The 12,985-nt window shown below is 39.9% G+C and overlaps 1 protein-coding gene across 1 annotated transcript; it reads left to right on the top strand.

The window, feature by feature from the left end:
* Positions 1 to 7,672: 7,672 nt before the first annotated feature.
* LOC135616279 (hydroquinone glucosyltransferase-like) lies at positions 7,673 to 9,407 on the top strand. The gene has a single exon (XM_065115483.1). The coding sequence runs from the start codon at positions 7,866 to 7,868 to the stop codon at positions 9,303 to 9,305; it is 1,440 nt and encodes a 479-aa protein (XP_064971555.1). The 5' UTR covers positions 7,673 to 7,865; the 3' UTR covers positions 9,306 to 9,407.
* Positions 9,408 to 12,985: the final 3,578 nt, after the last annotated feature.

Here is a 12,985-nt window from a genome sequence, read left to right as displayed (position 1 = left end):
TAGACAGGCCCTTCTACTTTGAAGGTTTTGCATATGAGGAAGACCTACCCGAGAACAAACTTGCTCCCTCCATCGACTATCTCATGGAGAGAATATCTGATGCATTTCAATGAGTTGTGGAAGATCAAGCAAAGGAGCAAAGTGAGGTGATGGCTGAAGATTGCGATCCGAAATGTATCGCTTTGATAAGGAACCCTCAAAGCGAGACATCGTGTTGGGGATGGAGAAGCAAGAAAAAAACAGAATACTACGATACGAGTAAAAAGAATCCTTTCGATTCAAGAAAATTGATATAGTATTTAAAAAACAGGAGAATTAATAAGAACACTTACAAGATACCAAATGCACACAGACTCTCTCTATCTATCTATCTCTATGCCTTGCTACATGAACTACGATCCTATTTATAGGACCTAATGACAACCACCCTATAACTACTAGATTGAGGTAATTATTGAAACCACCCTATAACTACTAGATCATGATTGAGGTGATTATTGAAATCATCATGTAACCACTAAATCATGATAACTATCTAGATAGATAACTATGAATCAAATCTCAACACTCCCCCTTGATTCATAATTGCATACACCAATTTGCGACATAAAATAAATATGCTTTCGAACTGGAAGCGATTTGGTGAGGATATCCGAATATCTGTGTTCATCCGTTCCACAATACTTCCTTGTTATGGCTCCACTTGCCTGAAGTACTCTTTCGATCATCTAATCGATCATCTAAAGCTCCTGCACAATCACTATCAGTGAAACTAAATAATTTACATTTAAATTTTATTTTGAATGCCCATTTTAATCCAGTAGGCTTCTTTTCTTTCGGTAGATCCATTAGCTCCCAAGTTTCATTCTTCTCAATTGACTTGATTTCCTCCTTCATTGCTTTTCTCCATTCCTCTTTTTTAAGAGCTTCCTCAAAAGTTGTTGGATCTGAAATAAACAAAGCAAATGTTGAGTTATAAATTTCTGTTAGTGATCTGAAATTTCTTGGAGGGGTTTCATCTAAGGAATCCGAATTTGAACTGCTATTGGGTGAGGTTGACGATGAACTTGTTGGAGCAGGATCTGTCACTTGATTCTGTGGAGTGTCTAGTTCTATTGGAATCTACATTTGTATTTCACCTTTATTGGTCTCCCAATTCCAGCTTACCCTTTCATCAAACATAACATTTTTGTTAATAATAACTTTGCCACTAACAGGGTTATATAAGCGATATGCTTTCGATTCTAAGGAATAACCAATTAAGATACATTTTTCAGATTTTTCATCAAGCTTGTGATGATTTTGTGAATTCACCAAAGCATAAGCAATACAACTGAAAATTCTTAGATGTCTAACACTTGTTGGTGAAATATTTAACAAATAAACTACTGTTGCAACTACTTCTGCCCAAAACTGATTTGGAAGATGTTTTCCTTTAAGTAAACTTCTTGCCATTTCAACGACAGCCCGATTTCTACGTTCAGCTACACCATTTTGCTCCGGTGTATATGGTGCTGTCAATTCTCTGTGAATACCATTTTCTTCACAAAAAGAACTAAACTCATTAGATAAAAATTCATCACCTCTATCTGTTCGAAGTGTCTTTATATATCTACCACTTTGCCTTTCTACAAGTGCCTTAAACTTTCAAAAATTATCAAATGTTTCAGATTTCAATTTCAAAAAATATACCCAACTCATGCGACTATAATCATCCGTAAACAATAAAAAATATTGACTTCCACCAAATGATTTTACATTCATAGGTCCACATAAGTCAGCATGAATTAATTCAAGACAATTAGATACTCTCAATGCTTTTCCAATAGGAAATGGTTTTTTACTTTGTTTGTCATAAATACATCCTTCACATACATCAAGTATATTAATCTTAGGCAATACGAAAACCATTCCTTTTTGACTTAACAACCTTAAACCTTTAATGTTAAGGTGTTCATATCTTAAATGCCATAAACTAGACTCATTCTTTTGAGTTGTGATAAGCGCATGTCTTTCAATATTTGACACATCAAGTGGAAACATCTTATTTTGTGTCATGCAAACATTTACTATAATCAAACCAGATTTTTTATCCTAATAGTGCATGAACCATCATCAAATATTACCGGATATCCATCATCTACTAATTGTCCAACACTCAACAAGTTATATGATAAAGTAGGAACAAAGAAAACATTATCAAGGTATTTTACATTTGTCTTCACCTCAATTATTCCTTTCCCTTCCACTTGGATTTGCTTGTTATCTCCAAGTCTAACATTCAACTTGTGAGTCTCATCAATATCTCTAAATATTGATTTTATGTCTAACATATGATTAGAACATCCACTATCCAAAAACCAAATATCATTTGAGATATTATGAATTTGTGAATGAGTCATAAACAACTTACTATTTTCTTCATTTTTCTCCACATAGCTTGCTTGCTTTTCTCTTTTCCAGTAATCTGCCTTCATGTGACATTGAATTCCACTCTTGTAATTTTTTTTATCATAATTTGATTGCCCTTGTTCTTCATGCCCACTAAAGTGTCCTCTTCCTCTTCAATTTCTTCTACCACGAAATCCTCCTCTACCACCTCCTCTTCCTACTGATTTTTTATCTTCTTTTGAAGTAGAAGACTCCCCCTTAGCCTGAAATGCTTTTTCTTCACTTTTTTCAAGTGACCTGTTCAACCTTACTTCATGTGCTTACAAAGAACCCATTAGTTCATCAAATGGATATGTGATAAATCTTTTGATTCCTCAATTGTGGCAACAACATGAACAAATTTCGGAGTTAAACTTCTCAAAACTTTTACAACAATTATATGATCAGGAAGATGTTCACCATAAGATTTCATTTGACTAACAATTTCAGTCACTCGAGAAAGAAAATCTTGCACCGATTATCGCTTTTCATGAACAAAATTTCAAACTCACGACGAAGGGTTTGAAGTTTTACCGTAATCACCCTTGATGAGCTCTGAAATTCATTTTGAAATATCAACCAAACTTGCTTTGATGTTGTCACTGCTACAATTCTTAAGAAGATCGTCTCATGTACAGCTTGTTGAATGAAGAACAATGCTTTTGAGTCCTTCTTTCTATTCTCCTTCAGCCTGATTTCGTCATCTGGATCCGCATATCCATTCTCTATTAAGTCCCAAAGATCTTAAGATTTGAATAGAGTCTTCATCTTGATACTCCAAAATTCATAGCTTTTGCTCGAGAAGATGGGGATAAGGGGTTGAGACATGGAATTACCATTGAAAGTCATAATGCCCAGTTCAGATTAAAACAAGGCTCTGATACCACAAATGTTGGGATAGAGGAGCAAGGAAAAAACAGAATACTACAATACGAGTAAAAAGAATCCTTTCGACTCAAGAAAACTGATATAGTATTTAAAAAATAGGAGAATTAACAGGAGAATTAATAAGAACACTTACACCAAATGCACACAAACTCTCTCTATCTATCTTTATGCCTTGCTATATGAACTACGGTCCTATTTATAGGACCTAATGACAACCACCCTATAACTACTAGATTAAAGTAGTTATTGAAACCACCCTATAACTACTAGATCATGATTGAGATGGTTATTGAAATCATCATGTAACCACTAAATCATGATAACTATCTAGATAGATAACTATGAATCACTAAGCCATATATTATTCCATGGCTATCAACATACTTTTTATGAATAAAGAGTGCAAAGAGACACTATTTTTAGTCTTATTAAAACTCAAAACTTGAGAATAGACTATCAGCTTCTCCGAGACCTTCTCACCTTCATTTCATTGTTGTCATTGCCTGATGGATTCATACATACTAAGAGAAGAAGCCTTGAGGTTCAAATCAAAATTACTATGCATGAGATCTTGCTTATTGAATAACATAAATCTCTCTGACTAAAAAAACCTCACTCATCTCAAGTGTCTCATCAATAAATTGTCTGCACTCAGTAGGTAATTATACCTAAGATGGTGACTTAGTGCTAAGGTTCAATGGAACTATAAGTGGGATAAGAACACAAATTATTTTCAAAACATTTGTACTTTTAGGAAAAGAAAAAAAAAAAGGATTCACACCATTAAGTGCCCTAATGGTCCTGATGATCTTGATACGAAAACCATCCTCTCTCTCTCTCTCTCTCTCTCTCTCTCTCTCTTTTTGCCTAATAGTACAGCCCTCAGATCTTGTCGACCCCCCAAAGCGAGAGTTTTGTCTTTCTCTCCTTACTCTTCCCAACTCTATTCTACTCTAAACTCATTTCCAAAATTTTCAAGCTTTCAGCTGAATTTTTCTGGAATGATAATAAGAAGATGTACTTGCTTAGTTGGGATACCATTTGACCCTTTCAAAAGATCAAAGGTGGCCTTTGGCATCCGAAACAAAAAGGTCATTTGCATTAAGCGCATCATTTCAATTCTTATTACTCAAAACTCACTTTGGGTTAAGAAGGTCTTGCAGTCTAAGCACATTGATGGTGACGAGAGGTAGACTCTCCCACCTGCATCTGACCACCGGAAAGCCACGCCGAGCGTACAGAAGAAGGCGATTCAGCAAGGCAATGATGCATGGAATGCACGAGAATTTCTGCGTGCTCCTCCTCTTTATCACCCTTGCAAATGTTAAATGGTTTAGCGACAAAGTGGAACTTCTCTTCCTGCAGCAGGAGACAATTGGGATCGAACGGTGGACACTGCTGCCGCCAAAGAGGAGAGCAAAGAAGCTGCAGAATTATGCAGAGGTCAAGCTATCAGAAGTGCATTTGGGATAGGAAACAGTTGGAATCAGAAAACATAAGAGGGAGATTAAGTGCCAACTATTCCGAGATGCTTGTCATCTTCAGCAACCACCTGGGATTATATGAAGACGAACAGGTTCTTCTGAGAGCGCTGGCTACTATCACGGCGACTACTGGTCACTCTTCTCCTTTTATCGTACAATCATATGTAAGTGTTGATATGGATAGTAATTATGATAAGATCCGACTGGCGTCAAATGACGCCTCACGCCTCACGCCTCGAACGATGTGACGGCATATCAAGTGTAATGTTTAGAGTGCTTGTAGATTGATTGATGTAAGCGAAGCTCCTCGGTTGGAGCCATAGCAGCTGCGGCAGGAGAGTGGGGCTGTCGGTGCTAGTCCTGACATGAAGCATTCATTACTCACAAGCAACTGATAGTTAAGATTCGTGCTAGAGATGATGATGAGGTGGAATTCAAAGGTTTCACTGCCGTCGAAATGGTTCTTGTTTCTCACAAGCAACTAATGGTTGAGATTCGTGCTAGAGATGATGATGAGGTGGAATTCAAAGGTTTCGGTGCCCCGCTGTAGTAGGATAAAAGATTCAGAATTGATGCGAAAATGCACCTCATCTTATAATACAATGAGTTGACTATAAGCCCAATCTCTTGATTTCCTAGCGGTAAGTTGTTCCACATCAAGAAATCCTCATCACACAAAAAAGTCTTTTGGAGTCTTGTGCGCACATTGTTTCATCCTTTCAAGCAAAACCACCAAAGGAGGAACCTTTCTTGCCTTGATATTATTCTGTTCAAGCAATTTAATTGGATCCACATCATCACACCACTAATTCAGAATTAGTGCAAAGTAATGGAAACTTTATTGTTTTTTTTTTCTCATTGTCAAGATGGACAGATGAAGAGAAAAATCGACACCACATTACAATAATCATCGTGTAATATTTTAATTAGTTCATAGTCAACAAGATTAAAATTGATTTATAAGAATCGGTGTACTATCATCAATTCAATTTAAATATTTTGATTAATAAAAAAAAGTGATAGTTCAATTAGTCCATCAAAACTAGGTTGTAAGAAATAATATCAGAATCAATCTAATATTAAAATATACCAAGAGACTCAAATAGAAAATCATGCATAAAGTCACTATTCGACTATGTCTCAAATACATGAAGTCTAAGTTCTTAAGTGGAAGAGATTATAATATCTTAATTAATCTCACATAATAAATAAAATTAAAATTAATTTATAAAAAAATATGATGTATGTATTATTATAAAATCCAAAGGTTGTTTTGAGCACGCTAATACATACACACAAACGAGAGCCACAACATTACATCGATGAGACAAGGACATGTAAATTGCTTCATGTCGTAGTACCGTGCTTAGCTTGGTTTCTAGAAGCATGGTATTGACGAAGGCTACCATGCTACAATGGTGGACAAATAGATTGCCCCCCATACAATATATGTATGGTCTTAATTTAAGATTGGACCGTGTGTCAGAAGATAATATATACATGTTATCGTAGCGTCACTTCATGTGACACAGACACATTCGCTAATGTACGTATCTCATTATCTCGAGATCATTCAAGTGATTTAGACACAACAAAATAAATTAAATGATTTCAGTATTTACAGTATGATAATATAACAAAAATATATAAAAATAAAAAAGGTAAAAATGTAGTCGCCGATGATCGAATGATTTGGAGAATTTTAGGGAGAAAAGTATATTCAATAAAAAAAATAGATTTAATTGGCTGAGAAATAAAATGCTCTCTTTCTCGGTCTCGGAGTTGGTGAGACACACGAATAGTGATAACGCAAATGCCGCGTGAGATGCACCTAAGGATGACATAACTATTCGGAAATCAGTGTCGCTTATATTCATTCGCACAAGTACTACTACTCTCTCTACCTGCTGAAATCGTACTTAATCGGGCATCGGGATGGGAACCATTTGGTGATGGCGAAACCCAATTGGTGCTTCTTTCTCTTTCATTCAACCCACTCGAAGGTTCTCCCACCATTAAGTGTGGGTCGATCCAACACCAGCAAATAAATAGGTTACGCCACTTTTCGAGTGGCCCTCAGAGCATCCTATTCTCACCATTAAGCAATCGAAACTTGATGTTACATTTACGTACAGCGCTGAACGACGACCAATCATCTCTCACTTTGATCGAAGCTTAGGATTCGCTACGACATGAGATCAGCCGATAATAGGACGAGCCAATCAGAATGCAGCAGGTCATCGAGTCGATTCGCGAGTGGGTCCAGCCGCAACCCAAATGTTATCCATCCGAATCGGTCGGTAGCGCGTCTCCTTCTCTTCTGGTTTTGAGCCACATTTAAATGTAATTTGGGATGTGTCGAGGCCAACCTATCAACCGACAGACACAATTAGCGCTCTATCTTTCTGGGTTAACTTAACACCCGAAGCATATTAATTTAAATTTCTAAAATTAAATATTTATTATTAACATAATAAACAAATAAAATTAAATTGCTATTATTTTTAACCCCATCTCATTTCTATATTGTTCTAATTAAGACACTTCACTAACCATATTCTGGTGATGATGGTTGATCTGTCCATCATATTCTGTGGACCGATGGATTAGTTCCGATTTGCGATCAAGATTGAGTCAACCTGATCGGATCTGTTGAAATTGGTCCGCATGCATAAATATAGGAAAGCCATGTAAGACGGTCAATTATTGTTGTGGCCCCCTATTTTGGGTGTACCACACTCGCTCATCAAAATAGCTCATGCACGCCCCATCTCAGAGCGCGCGCTCTCTCTCTCTCTCTCTCTCTCTCTCTCGCATAAGCCTTACTCTATCCTTACATCATCATCTCTCCCGATCTCTCTCCCCTCCTGTCATTGTCCCACCCCGTCCCAGCTTGTCCCATCGCACTCACGTCTGTCCAATACGGACACAACCGACCGAGAGCATCCCGTCCGATTTATATATAGCGGCGATACAAAGCACGCACCACGCCACCTCCTCCCTCCGTCATACCCAAGCACTGCCAAGACCATTTAACGACCACAACCCTCGCTCGCTTTGGCCATGGAGAACGGCAGTGGAGTAGCTGCCCCAACCCCGCAACGCCCCCACGTCGTGCTGCTGCCCACTCCGGGCATGGGCCACCTCATCCCCCTGGTTGAGCTCGCCAAGCTCCTCGTCGCCCACCACGGATTCTCTGTCACCATCGTCACCCTCGACGCCAGCTCCGCCTCCAAGGCCCAGGACGCCCTCTTCTCCTCCCTCCCTGACTCCATCTCCTCCCTCGCCCTCCCCTCCGTCCCTCTCGACGACCTCCCTTCCGACGCGCGCATCGAGACCATCATCTCCGTCGCCGCCTCCCGCTCCCTTGCGCACCTCCGCGACGCCCTCTCCGGCCTCAAGTCGTCCGCCAACCTCGTGGCTCTCGTCGTCGACCTCTTCGGCACCGACTACTTCACCGTGGCGCTAGAGCTCTGCCTCCCGAGATACTTGTTTTTTCCCTCCAACCTTCTCACTCTTTCCCTCATTTTTCACCTCCCCGAGCTCGACGCCACCACCACCTGCGAGTACCGCGACCTTCCCGAACCGCTCCGCCTCCCGGGCTGCGTCCCCATCCCGGGTCGAGACCTCCTGCACCCCATTCAGGACCGGTCCAATGACGCCTACAGGTGGGTGGTCCACCACGCGCGTCGCTACCGGGAGGCAGAGGGCATCCTCGTTAACTCCTTCGACGCTATCGAGCCGGAGGCCGCCAAAGTTCTCCGGGAGCCCGAGCCGGGCCGACCGCCAGTTTACCTGGTCGGACCTCTCACGCAGTGCTGGAATCCCAAAGCCACCGACGAGAGGGCCGAGTGCTTGCGGTGGTTGGACCAGCAGCCACCCGGGTCGGTGCTGTTCGTCTCCTTCGGCAGCGGCGGGACCCTGACGACGGCGCAGACGGCGGAGCTGGCTCTTGGGTTGGAGTTAAGTGGGCAAAGGTTCCTGTGGGTCGTCAGAAGTCCGAGCGACGGAGAGAACGCCAGCGAGGCCTACTTTTCCGTCCGGAGCAAGAATGACCCCTTCGGGTTCCTGCCGGCGGGGTTCGTGCAGCGGACGCGGGAGGTGGGCCTACTTGTACCGTCGTGGGCGCCGCAGGTGGCGGTGCTGAACCACGCGGCCACCGGCGGCTTCCTGAGCCACTGCGGATGGAACTCGACTCTGGAGAGCGTTGTGGCCGGGGTGGCGATGGTGGCGTGGCCGCTCTTCGCCGAGCAACGGCAGAACGCGGTGATGCTCGCCGAGGGCGCGAGGATCGCGTTGCGGCCGCGAGGCGCGGCGGAGGGAGGGCTCGTACCGCGGGAGGAGGTGGCGCGAGCGGTGAGGGAGCTGATGGAGGGGGAGGGGAAGGCAGCGCGGCAGCGGGTGGTGGAGCTTAGGAAGGCGGCGACCAGCGGCCTGGAGGAGGGCGGCGCCGCTTACAAGGCCCTGGCCGAGGTAGCCAGCAAGTGGAAGACCACGAATTGAACTCTACTCACCACCACCTACTGTTGTAATTCGTCGTTGAAGGAGACAGACCATCAACCTTTGTTTCCTTGTTTGCTTTAATTTTATTATCCCTTTAGATCATCGTCTATGGGTTGCAATCTATATTCTATTCTACTGTTTCTCGCATGGACTTGGTAGTCTTCTAGAGCATTGATGTGCATCTTTCCTCTACGACGAGGGTAGACAGCGATGGAAGCTCCATTCATCAGGTAGTCTAAATTGGTGGCTCCAAGGGGTCAATTGCAGGAGCAGCCGAGTTATTTGGGAATTATTAGGGCCGTGTGGCAGCAAAGGGATCAGATTAATGACGGAGAAAGGTAGACCGAGAAAGTTTTGTCTTCCCGAATGGGTCAGCATAGGTGTCGTGCGGGGTCATGAGAACCTCAGCACAACGTAAGATGACCAAGCTTTTTTTTGGAGGGTTCTACTTTACAGCAATCCAGAATCAGTGGTTGGTGGTGTACTCGATGTGGTTCACATAAATATGTGTGGAGATGATTACACCCTAATCGAGTGATCATCGCCGGTATACTCGTTTGATGGTAATGCATGCTTTTCAACTCTAATTGCTAAGATAATATACGCACATGGTAGTGATGTCCAATTGTCTAATAATCAATAAGATGTAAGAACAAAAGTGTCCTGACCAGAACAACCAGCGGCATGTGAATGATAGATAACATGCATTTTTCTTGCGTGATTGCAGTCGAATCATGACACTGGACCGACTTTTGCTGACCCACCACTCATAGTACAATTGATTGATTGTCGGGTGAGCTGTAAAACCACAGATTTGGCCAAGACAAATAAGAAAATTTAAGGAAAGAAAAAAAGAATAAAAGAGAAAAGAGGGTCAGTGAAAGGGGAAAACATGATCCAAGAATCTGGATGGCCTTTTTTTTTTACTAGTAATTAACAGGTTTCCTACCTGTTTTTATTTTTCGTTAAAACATTTTTTTATATTAATATTTCATAAAAGGACTCTAAAATCTCTATTTTGGGTTTGGGCTTCGTTTTTGGGGAAGCAGGGAAGAAGGAAGTCCAAAGAAGAAGAAAGATTTAAAAGGCCTCAGCGGCCTCATTCTTGGTTTTCCACAGAAGCTGCAGAATGCTACTCGAGGTCTCGAGATTATACCATTCACATATATAACTCACAAAACTTCCAAACGATATTGAAAAACAGACATGGAAAGAAGTTATGATAATTCAATCATATAAAAGCCAAGAATGCATATTAATTATATTAGTACTAGCAAGTCTCTAAGCTACTAACAGAAAAACATTACTTTAAGACTCACAGGAAACTTCCATAACGCATTACCAATGATCAAGCTACTTTTTGCTACACCTACTACCACTCAATACTCAAGAATCTGTAAATAGATTTTAGTGGTGTGATACCGTTTCAAATCCATTTATCATCACACTGAATATGAGATACATCAAACAAGATAACTATATGGACAGTATTAGGACCAAGCATTCTAATAATTTTCTTTATATCTTGTTTTCTTTTATGAAGCAAATTATTCAGAGTTAATTTGAGAGCAAAGTAGGTTTCTAAGCAATCAATATCTTAAATAACCCGCTAACCATGAGTAGTATTATCCCATTCCCAAAGAATTTAACCAATTCGCAGCTTCTCCACAGAATGAATGAAAAATCTCAAGCACTAATTTTAAAAGAGGAGTAGTTAATGTCTCAGGAAGACATATGACACATACCACACCACAGTAACTTTGGCCCAAATATTACTCTATTATAGAGTACACTTTGCTATACCAAGATTATGAATTCCCAAACACCTCCATTTTTTCCACAATGTCAGTGTCCCAGACTATATGATGTATTTTTTTAACCTGGAGTCTTTTTGTCAAGAAAATTTTAAGACGGTTTATTTTTTTTGTTAAAAATGAGATTCAACATCCAAGAAACACTGGGAGAATGCAAGAATATATATAGCATTTAAAGTAGAATCAAGAAGAACAATACATCCTACTTGAGAAAGCATAGACCTTACCAAAAATATAGTTTATCCATGACTTGTATTATCAGTTATTTTAAATTATAATAGCATCTCAATCTCATTAATGAAGGGCAGAAAGCCAGTGCACAAAATTACAAGTATAATCATAAATCTATAAAGAAACAAATTGTAATTCACATGAAGAAAAGAACATAAAAGATAACCATCAGAACTTACCACCCACAGATAATTATTACCTTTCAAGTGCACAATCGAGATCCAGAAAAACATTTATCGTTCTTTATCCTATTCGATCCTCTGATTAAGCTCCAAAATCTGGAAAATCAGTTCACTAACTTTTACCAGATAGACAAGACAATATGAGTCGAACACAAAAATAAAACGACCAGAATATGAATGAATTTACCATGGTGAACCTAATAATAACCCTCGAAGTGTGTTCTGGTAATCTGGAAAAGGAATATAAATTTCAAAAGAGTGAAGCTAAACATAGACATGTTAATAAGAACATAGGAAATATCGCTCTCTGATCTCAGGTTTCAGCTCAAAGACAAGGCCCACACAGAGATAAAAGTCAAAATCCATAAGATATCATCATTTTAACAATGCATAATTATGCACAATCATTGGAGTTAAATGCAGCACTTAAAGCAAACTAGGAATGTGACTACAGATGGAATTTTGGTTCTAATTCCAGTTAATGTAGAAATCTACTATCCACACATTTCTTGGATTCGTAAAATTAATTACTTCAAGCCACACATGCTTTCGTAAGAAACAAAAGTATAAAAGACCTGGATGTTGAGAATAGACTAAATGACAAGACAGGCACTCTCACATGCACAAAAGCATGCACCTCATGTAAGCTACATCAATTGAACATTTTCCGTAGAACACTGAAATTTTTAATACAAGGTTAACCAAAGTGATGTATTGAGAAATAACAGGACTACAAGTGTGATTCCAAGCACAAATGTTTGATGACTCAATAAAAAATATGACATGTACAAAGGCACCTGTCAAAGGCCTAGTCAGAGCCCATGGTTGCATTCATCCTTTCAAGATCATACATCCAACGGTTGCATTTGCCATCTTATTCCCTTCTGTTCACTGATAAAGAACAAAACGGATGACGGTATGGTCTTAAAAGAACTCACTGCAGGAAAGGTGTCAAGACTGGAGTTGTCATGGACATCATACTTGTCTAAGTTGTTATACATGACCTAGAACTAGTATCATACACACACAAGATTAGACCCCCTTTTCTTCTTCTGCATTTTCAACGTCAAGTCTCATTCAAATATACAATTAATAGAAAAACAGTTTTGTCGAATGCTTATTCTTCGTTTTTTTTTCTGGATGTTCATTATGATAAAATTCTTTTATTATCGAATACCTAGAAAATGAAGTTCTACAGAAAACAATGGTAATCATTTTCCAAAAGTGAGATCAGGTTTTTATATTTCAGCTCTTGCAAATTTAAATCAACTACATAACCTCCAAATAATTCATAGAGATATAATAACATCAAGCATTAGTTGAATTAGGACTAATTATAGATTACCCCCTGTGGTTAGCTACCTTTAGCATTCCGGTTCCTGCATCTTAAAAAGTTATATTGACATCCTTATAGTTACGTAAATAAAACATCTACATCCATTTATCCTAGCAT

Source organism: Musa acuminata, chromosome BXJ1-3 (genome assembly GCF_036884655.1).
Source record: "Musa acuminata AAA Group cultivar baxijiao chromosome BXJ1-3, Cavendish_Baxijiao_AAA, whole genome shotgun sequence".
NCBI lineage: Eukaryota > Viridiplantae > Streptophyta > Magnoliopsida > Zingiberales > Musaceae > Musa > Musa acuminata.
This window is presented reverse-complemented; position numbering and strand designations above follow the sequence as displayed.

What these genes read in the sequence shown, in the direction of transcription:
- LOC135616279 (XM_065115483.1), top strand. Translation starts at nt 7,866, where the DNA reads ATGGAGAACGGCAGTGGAGTAGCTGCCCCAACCCCGCAACGCCCCCAC.